This window comes from Taeniopygia guttata, chromosome 4, assembly GCF_048771995.1.
Source record: "Taeniopygia guttata chromosome 4, bTaeGut7.mat, whole genome shotgun sequence".
Taxonomy (NCBI): domain Eukaryota; kingdom Metazoa; phylum Chordata; class Aves; order Passeriformes; family Estrildidae; genus Taeniopygia; species Taeniopygia guttata.
Genome location: NC_133028.1, coordinates 35,998,941 through 36,019,990, shown reverse-complemented (window position 1 = coordinate 36,019,990; position 21,050 = coordinate 35,998,941). Strand labels below are relative to the sequence as shown.

General features: G+C 38.1%; 1 protein-coding gene across 2 annotated transcripts in view; it reads left to right on the top strand.

The window, feature by feature from the left end:
* The window catches only part of GALNT7 (polypeptide N-acetylgalactosaminyltransferase 7), a 70,649-nt gene that overhangs the window by 45,194 nt on the left and 4,405 nt on the right, over positions 1-21,050 (top strand). The window contains exons 3-11 of one of the 2 annotated variants that reach the window (XM_030271345.4): positions 438-604; positions 6,792-6,922; positions 7,159-7,238; positions 9,064-9,246; positions 12,512-12,629; positions 14,530-14,652; positions 16,665-16,883; positions 19,021-19,119; positions 20,419-20,547. In XM_030271345.4, the coding sequence (XP_030127205.4) occupies positions 438-604; positions 6,792-6,922; positions 7,159-7,238; positions 9,064-9,246; positions 12,512-12,629; positions 14,530-14,652; positions 16,665-16,883; positions 19,021-19,119; positions 20,419-20,547 (1,249 nt within the window). Of the gene's footprint in view, positions 1-437; positions 605-6,791; positions 6,923-7,158; positions 7,239-9,063; positions 9,247-9,396; positions 9,580-12,511; positions 12,630-14,529; positions 14,653-16,664; positions 16,884-19,020; positions 19,120-20,418; positions 20,548-21,050 lie in introns of both variants that reach the window. The other variant, XM_030271346.4, reaches the window with a different exon arrangement.

Sequence of the window (21,050 nt, the reverse complement as noted above, 5' to 3'; positions counted from 1 at the left end):
ATCCATTGTTGATAAATGTGATTTAGAGGTATTGGAAAGTGTGGAAGGTATTGGAAGTACTCACATTACTTGTTTCTAAATCATCTCTAACCTCTCAGGAAATAAGACCTGAATCATCTGCACTATTTTTGTTTGGGTTTTTTTCTCTCTCTTTTCTTGTATTTTTTTTTCTCCATGTGTCATCTCTTTCAAGGAAGGAGCCCATTGAAATTAGACCAGGTCTGAAACTTGTGCTGGACCAGTGTACTTTTTTTTTTTTTTTTTTCTTTTTAGTTATATCTCTATCTGTGATCCACTGAAGCTGTATTACCTTTTATATCTTGTCTCTCTTAAATCTGAAAGATAGCTGTCAGCAAATATTTCATTTGCACAAGGATGCTGTTAAGAAGTTCTGTAAATGACAGTGTGAAAACTAATAAAATTGACTCTTTTTACAGATGCAAATACTGGCATTATGATGACAACCTGCTCACCTCCAGCGTTGTCATCGTCTTCCATAATGAAGGGTGGTCCACGCTCATGAGAACAGTCCACAGTGTCATCAAAAGAACACCAAGAAAATACTTGGCAGAAATTGTTCTGATTGATGATTTTAGCAACAAAGGTACATTTGGAATATTAACAGAGTCCTTGTAGAAAAGGATTTTTTTTTAATTTTCCTGAGATAGTTTTCTTTTGATTTATTACCTGCCATGGTTTGAGTTGACTAATGGGAAAAAGATTGCTTCTTCAGAGTTTTTGAGTTCTCTACCACAGTTTTGGGTACTACGTAGGAGAAAGGTGGGATAGCTAGTATCTCTCTTATCTCTTGTGAAAACAAGTAGTTTGAAGAATATCAAAGGGGTTAAGCCTGTTAGGAGTAACAGGCTTCCTTTATTGCATAAAGGAATACAGATGTCTTTTTTTTAACTATGATAAAAACCTACTTAGGCTATTAAATTATTCAGATTAATTTTCAGTATCTTTTTCATTTCTAACATCCTCTTTAAATTTAACATCACATTAAGCTGCTTATTGTTTCTTATTGAGGGGAGGAATCTTTTTAAGAATTTGAATATGTTTTAATTTCTGCCTTTCTTTGAGTCCTGTCAACATAAGTCCAGAGATCTTCTTCTTCCTTTGTAATTTACATTCTGATCTTGGTTTATTGGCAGGATGCATGTACTTGTCTTATAAATGTAAGCATACACTGTTTTGGTTTTTTTTTTTTTCTTTCATGGTGGTATTGTCAGCATTAATGCAATAAAAGGCCAAATACAGAGAGGAACTGAAAGTGGTCTCCTAGACACATAAGTTAATTGAGACAGGGGAAAACAGACTGTTTTTCAACTTTAAACAAATTTCAAAATAGTGCATCACGGCTGCTCTTTCTGTAAGATTTTGTTGCAGCATAGTTCTTGAATAGATGTTGACAGAGAAAAGAGGAGACAAATAAAAATACGATTTTGAATGTGTGGAATGACGGTCTCTTCTAGACAATGTTGATGATGGCTTTGAGAAAGGCAAGTTTGGTCAATGGCACAGGATACCCTCATCTTTGTTTTCACATGAACTGTGTAGTGGCATAGCAAACAGATGAATGTTCTGAAACTCTCCTTTTTATTAAATGATCTGGGTTTGTTCCAGTCTCATGGTAGCTGTTTTCGATGGGTGTACTCACTACAAATTTTTAAATTTAACTCATCATATAGTTGAGGTAGCCTTTTTTCAGTATAAGCCACTATTAAAAATAGTTATTGTGTGTTATTTTTTGCCTCATACCTGACAATAGGTAGGTATCATTTTCTGTTTGTTTTCACAGGAGAGGGCAAGTTACCTGTATTATAAACTGGACTACATTTGGCTTAGTCTAATAAAGATATTGAGTGCTATTTTATAGTCTTATGTATTCTTTAACAACTGTTGAGAATTGGGCTTAGATATACACACATACTATAAGCCAAAAATACCTTCTTTCCTAAGGGATATAATTTAAATAATTCAGTCAGCAGACATATGCTATGTTTTTGCTTTTCAGCTAGGATCATGGCTTTCCTACAGAGCTGTTCAAGGACTTACTTAGCTGTATAAAGTAACTGTGACACTGATTGTGTCTAGAATACTTACCAGATTTTTCACTGATGATAGGTCTCAATATTTGGGTTTCACATGACTTGTAGCTGACTCTGTGCCATGTATATGTAGTTCATGGAATGAGTTTGTCTGGCATAGAACTTGTACTATTTTTCCAATATATGACGTTTGTAAAACAAAAGCAGTACTTTTAAAGATTTTTTTTCTAATACAGAACATTTTTGCTTTCTGCTCATAAATAAATGGTTAGCAGACACAGCTAGCCTAGAACTAAGATCCAGCACACACTTGACTATATTTTTAACACTTCAATTTCCCAGATAACTTTCTTAAATCAGAAAATGCAATAAAGAAAGCTTGAGGTGCAGTTTTCTCAGGTATGGGTGGCTGGTAAGACAAGCATGAACTGGAATTACTCTGAACACCTCCCTGCAATTGCATTACTTCACCATAATAATTCTTCAAATTGCTTTAGGCTATTACTTGGTAAATATAATTAACTTAATCTCATTAATTCCAATTATGTTCTAGAAGAAAAATGGCCAAGAGAGCAGAATCTTGCTCTACTTCTTTCTCCTTAGAGAGAAGAATGAGCTAGTATGGGCTGCAAAGCGTGCCAAGCTGCCTGAAGAGTTCTCCAGTTGTTAGGAGAGCTGCAAAATACAAACACTTTTAATCACAGCAGAGCTGCTTTTTGCTTTTTCAGCCAGAAGAAAAGTCATGCTGACAGCACAGATACAGGATTTTCTCCTTCCCCACCTGCTTTCAGGCTGCACACTTCATGTCTGCCTTTCCAGCCAGCAGACCACCTTATGCTCTTGGAGCCCACTGCTGAGTGACACGTGCTGGACTGGGTGGATGTTTGCTCACACTCAGTGTGGCTGTCCTTATTTCTTAGCTGCCACCTCTTGAGTGACATGAAATTAAAATGGAGCACAGCAGTTGCAAGCACTTCTAAAGGCTGGCTCCAAAAAAACCCTGCCTGTCCTTCCTTATGAGAAATCCTGTTTCATCAGAAGAGAGTTACAGCTGCATAGAAGCTTATATATGTTATGTCTTACAGGGAGAAACAGTTGCAATGCTTGGAAAATGTCCTTTTCATTATAATTCTTAGTATAAAGTCAGTTGGGAGCGGTACTTTTGCTGAGTGACACTCCTCCCTTAATCTCCCCTGCAAACAGCAGGGTGTGACTGTAGAGAACTGTGCAGAGATACGTGCTGATTTCTACTCCGGCATTTCTTGCTTTGTCAGAGCACAAAGAGAACAGTAATAAGAAGATTGCCAAGCTAATTGAATGATTCTATCTCCATTTTCTATGGAGACCTCTGTATTAATTCATGTTAGAGTCCAAGAAATGTTGCAGCAATTTCTACCACAGTGTCAGTGAGGCCAGGCTGTTACACAGGGGTTTTTTTTCCCCTGTTTTTCTTCTATTCTCAATAGAAGCAGTTTATTCTTCTGTGAATACCAGCTGTGGGAAGGAAACAGCTGATCTGGAAGGGCAATGAGAATTCATAAAACTGTATTTTCTAAAGCTTCCTACAATTACAGTTGTGTGTATAGGTCTCCAGCACTTGTTATGTATTTGGGCACCAGCTTGCTTGTTTTCTGAAGCAGAGAGGCCAATATCTCAGCTGGAACTGCTTTTGTAGCTCATGCACCTGTAAAGGGTGACTGTGAGGTAAAAAAAAACAGTGTTCCTAGTAGCATTTAAAGGCTGTGTCTACCTTTTGTGTTTACTTATATGTTCTTTATTGTTACCTGTGTTTCCAACTGATGCAGCATCCCACGAGATAACCAAAGGGGAAGTAACGAGCATGGGCAGACAGCAGTATTTTTATTTACCTGTGTAATGGTGCTTGCCATGAGGAAGCTGAAGCAGTGCCTGAGTTGGAGCTGAGAGCCCCACCTTAATAGTATTACAGTCCAGGGTACTCCGAGGCAGGAAGCAGCTGCTCTAGGAAGCAGTTCTGATACCATTTGTCTAATTCTCAGACTGCTGTCCATGAGCTGAGGGGAAGAAAACCTACTTTCATCCTCCTCCCCCTTTGCAATCTGCAGTGCCTAAGATCCTTTGGAGAAACCATGTGTTTTTAAAAGACACTGATTCATGCTTTAATCATGCACTTAGACATGAGAGAGGAACTCAAACAGGGGAAGGCCAGATTGGTGATTGTAATATTTTGAAAGGTAAAATACACATTTCTGAACAAAAACCAGATTGCTGTAAGACTGTTGACAGATGTCATAAATACACATTCTAGATGAATAAAATTTAATGTTGGCCAAACAATATTTTTGACTGTAAAAGTATCGGGATTTTTTACACTACTGTCATGCAGGCTTTGTAGTATGGGAAGGAGGAAAATTTCAGCTTTCCTGTGGGAAACAGCACTTGCTGCTAACCCTGGCATGGTTTCAGATAATGGACTGCAAAGTCCTGAGACTTGTACTGTAGAAAAGCTTTGCACAATCAATATGATAGGTTTTTATAGCTCCCTGTGAACCTCACATAGTTGAACATTTGATAAGTAAAACATTTGGCTTCATAGGCAGGAGAACTGGAAATAACTTCAGATTTTAAATCTTTAGAACATTCCTGACAGTCCTTCTGTAACACATACTTAGAATTTGCAGCATAAATAATGGTGTGGTATAAAGATTCTCTTAGTACCACTTCAGTATGACCTCAAAACTCTGTTGGTTTTTTCCTATAAAAAATTTATATCACAGCTATAAATAACATATTCTCTATTTATTACATGGCATGTTCTTCTATACAGCATATGTGATAAACTTGTTCTTTCTCTAGTTTGACATTTGTGTAACCTTGAAGTTTTCCTAATGCACAAGGATTTACAAAAGAAATTTTAAATGTGTGTGGGAAAGGAGAATACATAAAACATGGTTGAGAAAGCTCTTTCTTTTATAAAGGTGGAGAGGAAGGATAATAAGAGTATCAAAAGATAATGATTTCAAAAGATCATTCTTTGGTAGAATTGCTGAATTTTCAATATTGGAAACTTCACTTCCAAGAAACGCCATTTCCTCTTCAACTACATGTAGCTTTTGTTCAAACTACTATTTTTAATTCTGCTGACAAGAATATAAAATATACTGAAACATCAGTTGTGAAGGTCTCCAAACTTCATCATTTTTACTCAGGTTGCAGAAAGTGTTTCAGCTGAAGTAACCTGATGGCATGTTGCTGTTGAAAGGGACATCCTCCTCTGCATGTCCCCCCCATCCTATTAGATCAGCACTATGCCTTAGGATTTTAGCCTTTATATTTTTTAAATCCTGTGCTGCATTAGTCCATAACTCTAAACTCCATATAAAGCATTAGCTAATTGTCTTCACATTTTGGTCAGACAAAACAATCCCTCTGGGCCTGAGATTCTAAGGTACCTTACAGCCTCAGACCCCAAAAAGTATAAACAAAAGTGAATTGGGGGGGAGCAAACTGGGGGAATATGACTTCATCACCTGAAGCCAGAATTGGAGGATTAACCCCTGATATGTAAATGGACCAAGTTTATATCTGTCTGAAAAACTTGTGACCATCATCCATCTTGGGTGTAGCCTCTCATGGAAGCTTGGACTGTAAGATGTATGTATTGAAGGCCTTTAATAAATACCCGTTTTAATCTCTTAGTCTTGTCTAGCCTCTGTTCTAGGCAGCCACTCCAAGGCATCAATCACAGAAATAGTAGCAATGAGCCCCTCAGAGCTGGTGCAAAGCAAACCAGTGCATGGATGTCTTAGCTGTAGATTAGGTGACTTATTTTGGTTCCTGACTGAGAGAAACTGAAGCTGTAGGCAATTCTTTTGAGCCTTTGAGTACCAAAATAGATCTTTAACAAACACCAGTAGCTAAATCAGCATAGCCACAAGCAGCAGGCACCTGGTTACCAGCCTTTCTGCCTTTGTGTGTTTTTTCAACAGAATCATCTGGGCAAAAATGTTAAGCAACATTAGGATCCTTATCTCAAACCGTGTGGCAGGAATGTGGTTTCCAGACAAGTTTGGCACAGACAAATACAAATCTGAAACCATTTAAGCATAGCTCATCTTGATTCTTGTGTGGTTACTCGTCCCTTTACTGATTGAAGTCCTTTTGGCTAAAGGTTTGTTGTCTCCTCAGTATGATGCACTCCTGGCCCTCCAATTATTCTCATTAATTTAATTAGAAGATTATTGTAAGACCTTCACAAGAGGGAACAGGTCTAGATGAAGGAGGGCAGTAATTTGAGCATGGTGAGATTCTGCCTCAGGTTTTCAGATCATTAGTAGACTGACAGAAAATTTTGTGAGGGTGCAAGTGAGTGAGGGGAAATGTTTAACTGAAAAGTGGTGCCTTCAGCTGTACGTGTGACATCATCTGATGAGGAAAGACTGTGTGCTGGAGTGTAGACACTTCTTTGACTGCTTGGAACACAGACAAAAAGCTGAAAGCCACTCTGTGATATGTAGAAGTGACTGTGAGTTGTCCTCCCAGCTCCCTGTGGTGTGACCAACCACTTCAGCTGCCATTTCTTCAGATTGCCAGACACAAACCTGTGCAATGAGGTCAGTGGTCTTGATCTCCTCAGTTTTAGTGTTTGCGAGTGGTTGAATTAAAGGTTCTTGTAAATGTCTGTAGATATTTGTGGCTCATATTAAGAGAACAAAACTCTTTATTATTAAACTACCCAATTTTTCCTTTGTTATCTGATAGCACACTTACAGGAGAGGCTGGATGACTACATAAAGCAGTGGAATGGCCTTGTAAAAGTATTTCGAAATGAGAGGAGAGAAGGCTTGATCCAAGCTAGAAGCATTGGAGCCCAGAAGGCTAAACTTGGACAGGTAGGAGCCAGTTCACTCACAAGTATGTCTGTTTTTTCTTTTTTTTGGGGAAAAAGTTGTGGTGGCTTCAATAGACATGTGGAAATTATTGATACTGTTTTAAGAACAGATTCATTTTACTCATTTAATCTTCATTTTCTTGTTTATAATATGAATGTATCTCAATGTAAATAAGCATAATTAAGTAATTATGTATACAGAAATATAAGTTACCATTTTTTTTTTTTGTTTCAAAGGTTTTGGTTTACCTTGATGCCCATTGTGAGGTGGGAATTAATTGGTATGCACCACTTATAGCTCCTATATCTAAGGACAGGTAATATTCTCCTGTTACTTCCAGTGTCTGGCCTTTTAGAAAGTAAAAGTCACACTAATAATCTTCACTGTTCAAACTACAGTTGATATGTTTTATATCTATATGAAAGTACATCAATATTCCGTGTGATGATTATATTATCTCCCAGTGTAAAAGATACATAATGAGGAAGGAATATAGTCAGGGAAATTGATCTCCAGGTAGTTTATTTTAATAGGCATACTGAATATTCTGACTAGTGTAGATTATGTGTAACTCTTGTCTTTTACAATGATCTGAAGCACTGATATTGAAATGGTCCATTCTATCTGAATAAGGAACATGATTGAACAAAATAACAAAAAAAAAAAGGCAACTGGCTTTTGATAGAGAAAAACTAGCAATGAATGTTTTGATTTAATGGGAGTTTAAAGCCCCTGTGATCTCAGGAGTTTATAGCTTTCTCATCTTTGGTCTTGATGTCTGGTCTTATTTGTTTCCTCTGAAGTGCTTTGGAGCATTGTCTGTAGCAAAGCAAGGCCAGTCTCAAGCTGTCTCTGCCACAGGCCCAGGCACTTGCTAGGAGTCTGTGGTGGAAGTGCCTGCACTGGGAGAGGTGGCAGAGGAGAGAGATCCCCAGGGCTTTTATTCCTTCCTGCTGTTGAAATGCTGTTGTTGCTGTGTGCTACTGCACTCTTGGCTTGTGTGGTCAGTGGTGTGTGTGTTTAGGAAACCATGCACATGATTAAACTCTTTAATCCCATAAAATAGCTGCTTAATCCTAAGAACTATTTTTTAACCTGCCATGCTACCAGAATTCTCTTGAAGAGTTGGGTTTTGTGTGTTTTAAAGGCTGTAACTCAACCAAGACAGGATAGTAGGGAGAAGATGGAAATGCTTGTGTGCTCCCATTGAGTGTGTGTTACTGTTTTACACAAAAAAGACTGGTGAGAAGAGGGAGTTTTAGATGCATCCTCCAGCACTGCCCACAGAGGGGAAGACTGCAGGGGGACCAGAGATGCTGGGGCACATGATGCCAGCAGACAGTGCTTGGCAGCCTCCTTCCATGCCCTGGTACCCAGGGTGCAGCCTGCTGCTGCTTCTGCCTCAAAGAACAGTGTGGTGTTAACATGTCTTCTCCCCCCTGCCTTTTCCATCTCTTGGAGCGTCATTTAAAAAGGTGGATGTGCTCCAGCCTGGGTCACTGAGAAACTCCGTTGAAAAATTTGAGGAGAAAAACAAGATAGCGTCTTTTCCTTGGTGAATATTGTGTGTGATAGATCACAATGAGGAGTGTATTGCAAATCAAACAGGAAAAGTTCTACTGAAAACTACTTCTAGGAGAGCACTAGCATGTTTTTTTATCCTTAGAGCTTGGTGGGTTTTTTCAGAGCATTTGAATAGGACAGTATAATGAAAATCTGTGTTAACACTAGTAAAAGCTAAGTGTTTATCATACTTGTTGACAGCTAAGATCTGATATTAATAGAAATTACAGGAAATAATAGTACTGAGAACTCTGGCCCCATGAGAGCTCCTCTGTTGCCTCCAGTAGTGCTTTATTAGAAGACCAATATCAAGAATTCCACATAAAGGAAAATGTACTGATAAACCAATGGATATATTAGCACATCAGACCTAACTTTTGTTTTCAGAACATCTTAAGACAATTTAAAGACCATCTCTTTTTTCTTCTAATGAGGCTTCATTTTTAATAGTGTGTGTACAAGTGACTTTTTATATACACTGCTCTATAAACTTAATTAATAGTGTAAATTTCAGATTAGACAGATTATTCTTCTGAAATTGTATTTTGCTCTTTCTTTCCCTTCTATAAATGTTTCAGAACTACATGTACTGTACCTCTAATAGATTACATAGATGGGAATGATTATTCCATTGAGCCACAACAAGGTGGGGATGAAGATGGTTTTGCCAGAGGGGCCTGGGACTGGAGTTTGCTATGGAAACGAATTCCGTTAAGCCACAAGGAAAAGTCCAAACGAAAACATAAAACTGAGCCTTATCGGTAAAGAGAGCTGTTTATTACTGTGAATCGTAACGAATGATTGTCTAAAGCCTTTCGTTTTTCCCCCCACCCCTCTCTCCCCACGAACCACACGTGTGCCCCGCGGGCCCTGCCCATACCGCACCCGGCCTGCGCCGCGCCGCCCCGCAGAACCACATGCACGGTGCCGCTTATAGATGTCATAGATGGCAACACTTTTAAGATTGTGCCGCAAGGGGGTGGTGACGAAGATGGGTTTGCTAGAGGAGCGTGGGATTGGAGTATGCTATGGAAGAGGGTTCCCTTGACCAAGAGAGAGAAGGAAAGCAGAAAGACAAAAACTGAACCGTATCGGTAATCACTAAATCACTTACCCGTTTCTCTTTTTTTTCTGAAGTCAATATTGATCCACTAAAACTTGCATGTACTTCTAGCCTGAGCACCTTCACGTTTCTAACCACACTAGCTGCTTTGTTTAGTCAGACCTGTTTGCCACAACTGACTATTCGCTCAAAATATCTTTGCTACCTTGTATTGCCTCTCCATTCCTGCTCTTGTGTGGTTAACAGGGTGCACATTAGAATTTCTGGGTTCTGTTTGGCAAAGTACAATATTGTATAGTTGTATACTTTCCTTTGTTGCCAGGGAAAACTTTAATTAGCTGTGATATTTTTTTTCAAATACTGTTGGAAACAACAGTGCTTGTTTAACCATTTGGATTGAAATAACGAGCATGCTGGAAGTATTTCTGATAGATGGTAATGCATAAAATCTGTAGCCTGCTGTCTTGGCCTGATGCACGCATACAGCTGGAGGATTATGCATGTGTATAAAAAAAAATTCCTTTTGTCACATATCTCCCACTTGCTTCACAATGGATCACATCTGACAAAGAAGCATACTGTTTAAAGATCTTGGCTAGATATTTCCTAAGAATTTTAATATAATACACATAACATTTAAAAAAAAAGGAAGAAAGATAAAGCCAGCACCGTTCATTGTGGGAAAACTCCAATAATTTTCACAGAATTTCTGCCTTCTTATTATGCTTTTTAGTGGGGTATATTTTCTTCCCAGAAAACAAAAACTGCCTAGAAACCCTAGCTTAGAAACTGTGGTTTCTGGATGGCTTTTCAATACTGGGAGACTGTGGTTCTGCTGGTTTTTTATTACTTTCCCCTTCACACTTAACTAATCGTGTTTGAAAGCAATCTTCACATCTTCAGAATCTAACGTCTTCTGTTGCTTGTATATATGATTTAAATGTTGTAAGAACTGATGTTGGTAACTCCTTATCCCCACCCATGATTGTTCTTTGCTAAAATGGCAACACATGCAAGCAAGTTATGAAGCTTTGATCTGTTTTGTATACAGTTTAAATAATACCATTTTCTGATGAGGCTGTCCACATTGGAACTTTAATATTCACTTAGAGGGGGATAAACTATTTCAAACATTGCTGTGTTGCTGTTCTGTGTTTACCATCCAAACAGGTCTTAAAATCGTTTAAACTGTTCCCAGAAACACAGAACACATGTTCTCAGAATGTTTTAAAAGATGACTTTATTTTTAATAATACCTTCAGATTTACAATGCTTCCTTTAAAAAGAGATATGCCCTGCATCTGTTTGTCTCTAGGCTGTGTGCATTTTCTTGCAGCAATACCAAGGCAAGTAAGACCAAGTAAATGTCTTGCTGAAACCATAACCAGGATTGCTTAGCTTAAAAAGAAAGCAAAAAGATCCTCTACGGCTTAAAGCGTCGAGGCAACGCTTTTGTAACGTGAGAATTGCTCTGGGACTGAATCCTTCTTTCAGTAACAGTGCTTACCTCTTTGTATCATATCAAGTAAACTACTGAGCTTATGTGGCTTTTACTGTGTTCTTTAACACACTTGGCAGCATCCTGGAGGCCAAGCCTGAAACTGCAGTATCTGAGGCTTCTACACTTGCCAAGTCTTTATGGTGCTGAGGAAAACCAAAAGTGCAGGAAAGCCACAGGGCTGTACTATGCAAAGTGCTTCCCCCTGCTGTGTCTTCTGGCTTCTTAACCTCTGAACCCCCAGATGCAAAAGCAGCGTTGGAGGAAAATACAGCAAGTAGAAGGGGATATGTAGCAGTACCTTGGCATGTGATCATCTAATTTGGACAGGAACTAAATTGATAATTAATTATGCTGAGAGTCAGCACATGCACCCCCTAGCAAAGCAAAACAAGGAATGAATTCACTGCTTCCCATGGGCAGACAAGTGTTCAGCCATCTCCAGGAGAGCAGGGCCCCATCATGTGCAACGGTGACTTGGGAAGACAAACACCATCACTCCAAACATTCCCCCGTTTTCCTCCAATTTTCATATGTTGAGCATGATGTCATATTGTCTTGAATATACCTTTGGTCAGTTTGGGTCACCTGTCCTGGCTGTGTCTCCTCCCCAGCATGGCAGGATGAAAACCAGAAATGGCCTTGGCTCTGTACAAGCCCTGCTCAGCAATAACAAAGACATCTCCACATGATCAGCCCTGTGTTCAGCCCAAACCCAAAACACAGTCCATGCCAGCCACTGGGAAGAAAATTTACTCTACCCCAGCCAAAACCAGCACAAGCTGTAATCCAGACCACAGCATCTTTTTGATGCATTAAAACTTGCTAATTGAATCATGGCATATGAGGAGGGATTTACAAAGGAAAAGGGCAACAACAAAAAGACTAAATCAAAATGGAAACCTTGTACTACTTTAACTATACCCTCTTTAAAATTTTACCAAGTATAATGTAAAGTGTCTCCTAATAGGATGAAAAGAGCTAGAAGATCAGAAAGCTGGAAAAACTCTGTTGCTTGTTTAACAATGTATTTCAATGTGGCAGCTCTTCAGAACATAAACCTGTTTGCAGTTTCATATTATCTCAAAAACTAGAAAAAATTTTAAGAGGGAAACATCTCATCACACTGATTCTCATCTTGATTTTTATTTTAATAGAAGGATTTTGACTGGCTGAATGGAAAATTCAGACCAGGATTTTCTATCATCAAATTCATTAAAGAAACAAATTAATGGTAGAAGAAAATCCACAACATAATAAAAAACAGTGACCTCAATAAAAATTATATGCATGCCACTTCAGAAAATTGCTGCAAGCTGATGACAAAGCTTTATGATTTTTCAGTGTATTGCCATTTACCTGATCTTTACTACATGTTAGCTGAATTGCTTTCTTCCCTAAAGCTTTCTCTGAGTGCAGATATATTCTTTTGGCAGAAGGAGTTACACTGTCTTCCTCTTTGCAGATCCCCTGCAATGGCTGGTGGATTGTTTGCCATTGAACGTGACTTCTTCTTTGAACTGGGTCTCTATGATCCAGGGCTTCAAATCTGGGGTGGTGAAAATTTTGAAATTTCTTACAAGGTAACACCAATATTTGAAAACTAATTCAATTAAATAGATTTTTTTTTTCTGTAAATACTTCTGTTTGGAGTTTAGACAGACCTACGTCTTCCTCATGAAGCCCAGGTTTTGGTGTGGGGAGATGGGACAGAGATGTGTCTCCTCAGTGTTTCCTTGTGGACTTTGGGACAGAAGTGCTCAGAGAGGTGGCTTCGTGCTGAAACCCAAATTATGCATAATCTAGATTTTGTAAACAGTTTGGGATTGCACCCCTAACTGCCCAACTATCCAATATGAAATCAGACTGGCAAATTTGATGGAAGGAAACTGAATGTTCACATAATGAGTATAGAAAAATGTTCTTTCTAATGAAATCAGTGATAGAGAACAAGTAGTCTTCATAGTCCTCAGCTTATGTGTGTGCACTTGGAAAGTATATAATGGTGCAACAAAAAGTAATCTGCTTCCTCCCTGCCATTTTTGTGAGTGAAAAATTATTTAATATACTTTTCAGAATTTCAAGAACTTCTTCACAAGAGAAGTCTTCCTAATTGAAATACTAACTGCATAATTCATAATCGCTGGGGAGGATTTTATTTTCACTCCTAGGCATAAGCATGCTCTTCAGTTTTCAGGAAACACAAGATGATCGCCATTAGCTTCTTGTAGCTTCAGTATTTGTAATGGCACAAGTGCAGACAGCAGGAATCAGTCCCAATTAACAGACCAAAGTGGAGATGTCCTATATCCTCAGCAGCAATCTGTGAAATCATAGCTGAATTTTACGAAAGATCATTCAGTGTTCCCCTAGTTACTCTTGTTCTTCATGAGTTAGAGGAAAGCTCTGAGTGCACTTGCTCAGCTGTAAATCCATATGCAAAGGGTACTTATTGAGGATGTTATGCACATGGGGTCTTTATCCATGTATTTCTCCATCTTCCTTAGATCAAAATCATTATTGAAATTACTTACAGTAGTTCTGTAATTGAAATGCTCCTTATGTAGACACCTCCAAAGTGGTTTTGTGTAGATGACAACCAGTCTTCAGAAGAATTAAACATTTATCAGCCTTGAGTGCTGACTCCTGAATAGCAAACAAAATTAATGGCCTTGCTTACCTGAGGAGGTTTTTTGATGAAACTTAGGAAAACTAATATCATGATGCAATGAAGTAAGTAAGATATTATGCCCATCTTTCCTAATACTGGTAAATCATATTTTTAGTCTGGAATTTAGACTAATTTGAAACATTCACAAAGTTAGTTTGAATTAGGATTTGGTGCTACAATTAAACTTCTCCAAACTATGAGCAACTAAATTCTGATTTAAGTATAATTTTCTTTCCCCTTTAAGGGATTATCCAAAGATATGTGGGAGTCAGGGAATGGTAATATATTCTACCCTTTATTTTTTTTCAGCTACTGTAGTCAAATAAATATCTATTTCTACTTGGAGCAATGGGTTACCTAACACATCCTTATCTCCTTCTAATCTTTATTAAGAAAAGCTTAAATATAAACAGGCATCTAACAAAACCCATCTTAGTGATGGCATGTGAATTACTTTAATAAAATCAAAATATCAATAATTCTGTCATAATAAAAACTACCCAGTTCCTGATTTTGTGCACTCGTTCATTACTGTTGTTCGAAAAAAGTGATGGAATGAGATGCCCAACTTTTTAAAAAGCTTTTTTTAAAATTGCTTTAGTTGAGTAACTTCCTGGCTGAGTTGAAAGTGTACTCAGTATACCATTCATTTCAATTATCTATTTTCTTTCTGCTTACGTCTGGAGCAAAAAATATGTAAATATATGATAGTATAGTAAGAAATGTAGTTGACATTTCTTCTATAATTTATTATCTGTCTGTCTGAAAATCCTGTGCAGATATATTAATAATACCTTTGTTTTAACTTGTAGATCTGGCAGTGTGGGGGGAAACTGCTGTTTGTTCCCTGTTCTCGTGTTGGACACATCTATCGTCTCCAGGGCTGGCAAGGAAATCCACCCCCTGTGTACGTTGGGTCTTCTCCTACACTAAAGGTACAGTTTTGAAGCAACCTTGAAGGTAGTTTTAGATTTCAGATAAGGACAGTTTTAGATAAATGTGTTTAAATTATCAGTAACAGTATAGAGAGCACTTCATCCGATGGGATTTAGTATCTTAAGATCGGATGATCATCCTCATAGGAGAGAAATCTTTGTGTTAATACCACTATTACTAAGAGTAGAGAATCTTAGAACCCATTTTCTTGCTCTAAAGCCTTGCCCCACTATTTTAAGAGGTACAAAAGCACTTCCTATTACTTAATGTCAGCACCTCCAGCCTTTGCTGCACTTCCCCAATTATATATGAACAACTCTAGTAACTATGGCACATTCTTTTGATCAAGATGGCTATGATCTTAGGCCAAGTTAGTGAATTCTGGAATCTCCCATCTCTCAGACTTCTGTGTCTGCATTTGTTTTTTAAGTAGCAGAAAATTACACCAGGGAAGATGGTATGCTCTGCTTGGCTGATGGTATGCTCTGCATGGTATACATCATGAGGCTTGACGGCTCCTCAGGTACACTGCAGGTTCTAGAAGTGTTATTCAAGCCTTGAGATTAAAATTAGACATCAATTCCAGAAAACACATGAGCCAGTTCCATATCTGAGGAGAGAATTTGAATCACGAAACACTGTTTATATCAGTTTTTATCTCCCAGCAGGAAGACAACCCTCCTGTTAATTTTTTCTATTGCCCAGTTTAAGCTTTCTCCTGTGCTCTGTTCTGGCCATTGGTAAATCCCATTCCCAAAGACCCAGTTCTTTGTAAATTCCAATCCCAGAACAATCTTCCCAGACAATGAGTACCTGTAGAATTATAGAGTATGACTTGAACCAGCTTAACAGTTAGTTCCAAAGGCAATGTCCCAGCCGAGCTGAATGGTAAAAACTAATCTGGCATACACACCCCCACATCCCCACACCCCACAAAGAGTCTCATATTAGTAATGTGAGTTGATTAACATTTTGATGAAACAAGGACTAGGACCAGTACAAGGGAGCCCAGGGGAACATATCTGGGATTAGAGACAGAGTAATGGGCAACACGACAGCAAATGATAGGTCTATCACTCAGTGCAGGCAAGATGCTAGTTTGCTTTGTCTGAAGTAATAAAAATAATTTCAGTCTTCTTATAAGCTGATCAAAAATATTTATTGCATATCTTAACACCATCCATAAGTCTGCTGGCCTGCTTACTGAATATAAAAAGCACTGCTGAGTGTTCTTAAATATTAAGTTGCTTCTCTGTACAAGGCAGGATGTAGAAATAGCTTTTCCCCCTCTTCAGGCACCCTCCTAGCCTCACAATAAATGTCCTTTTTTTATAGCTTTGTTCAATTTATGACGGATGTGGATTAAAGTCACAATAATTTGTGCCTCCAGTCAAATCTTTTAAGACTGTTTTAACACCAGGTAATTAATGCTGGAAGAATTGGACAAAGTGAGGTGTGCATCTAGAATGTGTGCAGGTTATATAGAGATAAGAGCCATCAAAGAGAATAAGAAAGTTGTGAGGGAGAGGCGTGTTACCCAGTGAGCTATTCAATTTTCCCCCTTCCCCAAGTAGCTAACCCACTTAGGACTGATTTTTGTCCCTGTTAGTGGGATGTATGTCATTCTCCTCACTAAAAAAATTATAGAAGGTGAACAAAACCCATGAACTGCAGTTCTGACAGAAGCAAATGAATGCAACATTTTATTGCACCTGTAACTGAAAAGTCTTTATTTTCAAATAAACAGTCTCCAATCTTAGAAAAAGACTTTGCATTCTCATTAAGCAGCCCAGTGTAATTTGCTGGCTTCAGTCCTAAACTATCACTTGAAAATAGTATTCACGTGTCTTGTATAGTCTGCTGATAGTGGCAAATTATTAGTGCTATGTAATTATACTGTGCTGTCACTTTCTAAGAGGATAAATCCTTAAATTTCTGTTATTAACAAGGAGTTGCTTGTGGCCTGTTTGTGTGTGCTTTGAGGTCACAGCAGTGTCTTTATCCTTCACAGAACTATGTCAGAGTTGTAGAAGTGTGGTGGGACGAATACAAAGATTACTTCTATGCCAGCCGGCCAGAGACAAAAGCGCTACCCTATGGAGATATATCTGAGCTGAAAAAATTCCGTGAAGATCACAACTGCAAAAGTTTTAAGTGGTTTATGGAAGAAATAGCATATGATATAACTTCATATTACCCCTTACCACCCAAAAACGTGGACTGGGGAGAGGTAGGTACAGCACATAGCACCTATGTATTTTAGGAGCTTTTTTAAAAAAAACTTAATTTAAAAGGAATCAATTGTGACTTGACATGTGAACAGGCTATTTGATTACTTCTATACTGAGCTATATGATACTAACCAGAGAGCTATAAAGATGTAACCCAGGAAAAAAATTGTATCTGCTTTTGCAGGTGTGATTTTTTAATTTGTTCCACAGATCTTTGAAGGATAATTTATGTCTAGCCCTGTCCAAAACACTATTTTCCATAATTAGAATTTAAGTTTTCTCAAAAGGAAAACATTTGAATCCTGCATATAGGAGTATTGTTGAAGATTAATAGTTGAAAATATCTTTTGTGTGAAGGCCTAGAGAAGAGCTCATGAAATCCAGGTGGAGTTCATTCTGCCTTTGTTTGCTAGACTGGGATGTACTCAGACATTTACAACCTCAGCTAGTCCATTACCTGCATGTAATAATTTGATATTATTCTGTAACCATTGTTTTCCACATTAGTGTGTACAATTATGACTTCACTAAATTAAGAATGTGGTTGCAAATGCAGCACTTTCATATCACAGGTGAGTGCAGGACTCCTCACTGAACTCTGCCTGTCTCATTATGGCATTTAGCCCACACCTTGGCAAGCATATACTGCAGGTCTCCTTCCTGCTTTCCGATTTTTTCCCCCTCTGCAATTGATTACATCTTTGCCCTGTCTCTGCTATTTATTTCACTTTTGCAGATTGTTGAGGGAAATTAAGAAAATCTTCTTGCTAGCTGAGGAGAACTCCTTTGTCCCACCAAATTTAGCAACCTTCTTTCTCAAGATATTATGAATATGATACATGGTTTTGTAACTTCAAAAGCACATTAGAAAATAAAGATCTCTGCTGTCTCCTATCACCAAGCAAGTGCTATCTATAATTTCTTAATGCTAGAATTAGTGATACAGAGCATATGCGTGGTGAAAGGGTACAAATAATCTTTTGTCTGAGGGACCAGATGAACAATGCCACCTTGATTTCTTACCTAAAAGCTAACACAAAGCATCAGCAACTATATGAGCCTTAGACTTCCTCAGGTATCTACATTAAGGGTTTGGAAAGTACACTAAATATTGCTGTTCACCAAGGTGAAAGCGTCTGAAGAGTATAAAATAATACTGGTGACCTTGCAGGAAATCATCCCAAATAAAAGCAAGTATGTCTGGTAAAGCAACAGGAAAATTCTAAGTTCAGAGACTTCAACTGAAGAGTCTTCAACTCTTCGCAGGCTTCTAGTTATCCTACATCTGAGGAAGTCCTGTCCCCCTCCCCCGCATTTGTATCCTTAAATGCACTGATTGCATTTCCACACTCTAGGGTATGAAAGTATGGGGTTCATCCTCCCTAACACTCACTGGAAGAGTCTAAGCTTAGTCCTTTAGACTTTTTATACCATTACAAAGAGGAAAGAGGCTCTGGCAAAGAAAATAGGTCTGGAAAAAATGTTATTTGTGTCGTAAAGTCTTTGTAAGACTGCTTGTTGGCCCTTCTGAGAAGGGAATGAGATAATCAGCAGTTGAGACGTGCTTTATGACAGGACTTCTGTTCTTTATCCCTGTGCCTGTGCCTGCCCCTCATCAATTTTATTTCTTTTTTTTTTTTTTTTCTGTGTAATTGCTGCTGCAGAAGGTCCATCTGAGCAGCTGGGTCAGTGGGCTGTGCCTGGCTATGTGTAATTGGTGCTGTGCATAACTTCTCTGCATCCTGTTTCTCTTCATCCACAAGATTAGAGCGACTTACCTGAGCTCCTGAGCTTATTTATGAAGACCTGGGAGATGGAATATGCTCTGATAGGAGATTGAATAAATTAAAATACTTGAAAGTCCTATATTTTTGTGTTACTAATTTGGAATTGAGCTTTGCAACTCTGGCTTTATCAGCATACTCTGACTCATAGAAGAGCCTGCAAATTAGCATAGGCAAGTTGAAGCTCCATTTCCCAGAACTGTTAACATCAGCACTTACATTTCATACACAGATTTGTCTAATCTCTGTCAGATACCTGTTTCTGGTTTGAGAGATAAGTGAGAATTTTATGAATTCCTCAGTACTTATTTTTCCCTTGAGACTAACTTAGAGTGCAAAACCTCTTTTCCAGATTAGAGGCTTTGAAACTTCTTACTGCATCGACAGCATGGGGCACACCAACGGTGGCTTTGTTGAGCTTGGGCCGTGCCACAGAATGGGAGGAAATCAGGTAAGGAGCTTGGAGGCAAGTCTGAAGGAGAATTGCTTGCTATGGATTGATAACAGGCAGGTTTTCTGTTAAGCCTGTACATCAAGTCACCTAGGTGCCAGCTACAAAGGTGGGAATTAGGGTTTTCTGTAAGCATACTGATATTGATAAAATACAGCACTCCTAAAATACCATTTCAAACATAAATGGTCTGAAATTGAAGGCAAATTCATAATCCATTCTTCAGGGAAGCAGGTACATGAAAAAGCAACAGTACCACTGCTTCAGCTCTTAGCATTGCTCCTAATTCACCACTTACCTTTACTTAATAATTAATCCTTCTGGGAAAAAGCCTTTACTCTGGCTCAAGTATGTAGCAAAGTTGTTTCGGTCTAAGCATAAAACACTTTTGTGCAGTAACTCATCTTCCACCACATTAGAGAAGAAAATGAGCAGAAATTTATCTCTGCTTCATTTACAAATTAATTGACAGAACATAATTACTATTAGATGGTTGCAATCCAAGCTTTTATTGTGTTTTAACTGTATCTTCACAAACCTGCCCACACTACCACACAAACATGCTGTTCTGTCTTTATATCTTCTTTGCTGGTTGGAAAATTTTTCAGAATTTAAAGTCCTTATTTAAGCGCATGTAAAATTAAACCAGGCAGTTTTTTCATGGCAATCATAAAAGTGCATTTAGGATGATGTTTTTAGAAATCCTATACAGATTAGCTCTTGGTAGCCCCTAGAAATGTCTCTTTTATTCTGATATTTAATGAAAAGGTTTCCTAAATTACTTTTTCTGCATATGCTACCTCAAAAAACCTGTAGCAATTATTCTGTAAGAAGTAGCTAGGATAATCTTTTTGTATCTGGATGAATTAGATTGATTTCCTCCATGGGAAAAATGCCAAAGTTTTAGTGTCTTCACATGAAATTACTGTCCAGGATCAAGGACTTGCTACCAGGCTTTTATAAAGATAATGGGTTGTTTGGCCATCAAATCATGCAAAGGTTTGTAATCAAACACTTATAAAAGTCTCCTGAATAGGAATCCCTTTACCATTTTTGTCTTTCTGGTTAAGTTTCTGCTGGTTAAGTTTCTTGGCCTCCTGAGTCCTACAGGAAAGTTAACCATGAAATTTAGTGTTGTGATAGTAAAAGTATGTTATGCAAAATAAAGAACCCTCCTAAAAGACAGGTGTAATAAAACCAGAAAATGTTTTGAATGTTGCAATTTCATTGTATTTTCAGTGTTTATAAAAATGCTCATTGAGTCAACTGTTGTGAAAATGGCTTTTTCTTTTCTGTTAGCTTTTCCGAATCAACGAAGCCAATCAACTCATGCAGTACGATCAGTGCTTAACTAAAGGACCAGATGGATCCAAAATTATGATTACACACTGTAATCAGAATGAATTCAAGGAGTGGCAATTCTTCAAGGTATGCAACAGAAACATGGAAGAAAATAAATTTTTAGATTTCATAGTGGGGTTTTTTGCGCCTTTAAAGAATTGTTTTATGTGTATCTGAAGTTAAAGATCTATGACAAGGTTAATTGAATTGAGTAAATTTTTAATGGCACATTCTCAGAAATATATGCTTGCTAGAAAAACTTCCTCAAGTAATAGATCCTTTCATTTAGTGAATCTAGTTTCTGTCTTCTGTAGCAAAATCTTCAAGGAAAACTCCACGAGGCTACATTTGTTGCCACAGAGATATTATGAGTTAGCAGGTGTCTCAGAGGAAGCAAAGAGCATGTCCACTATTAGTGACAGACTTTATTAAAGCTTTTAGTGCCGTCACCCTCTCTGCTTGTATGCTCTATATCAAGAAAGCCTCATTATCTCATATATGCTGTGAGAAGATGGTTTAAAGGCTGGAGTGCATTTAGAAGCTAGGGTCAGTATTAGATCTCATTTTGGGCAGTCTAAATTGAAGTGTTT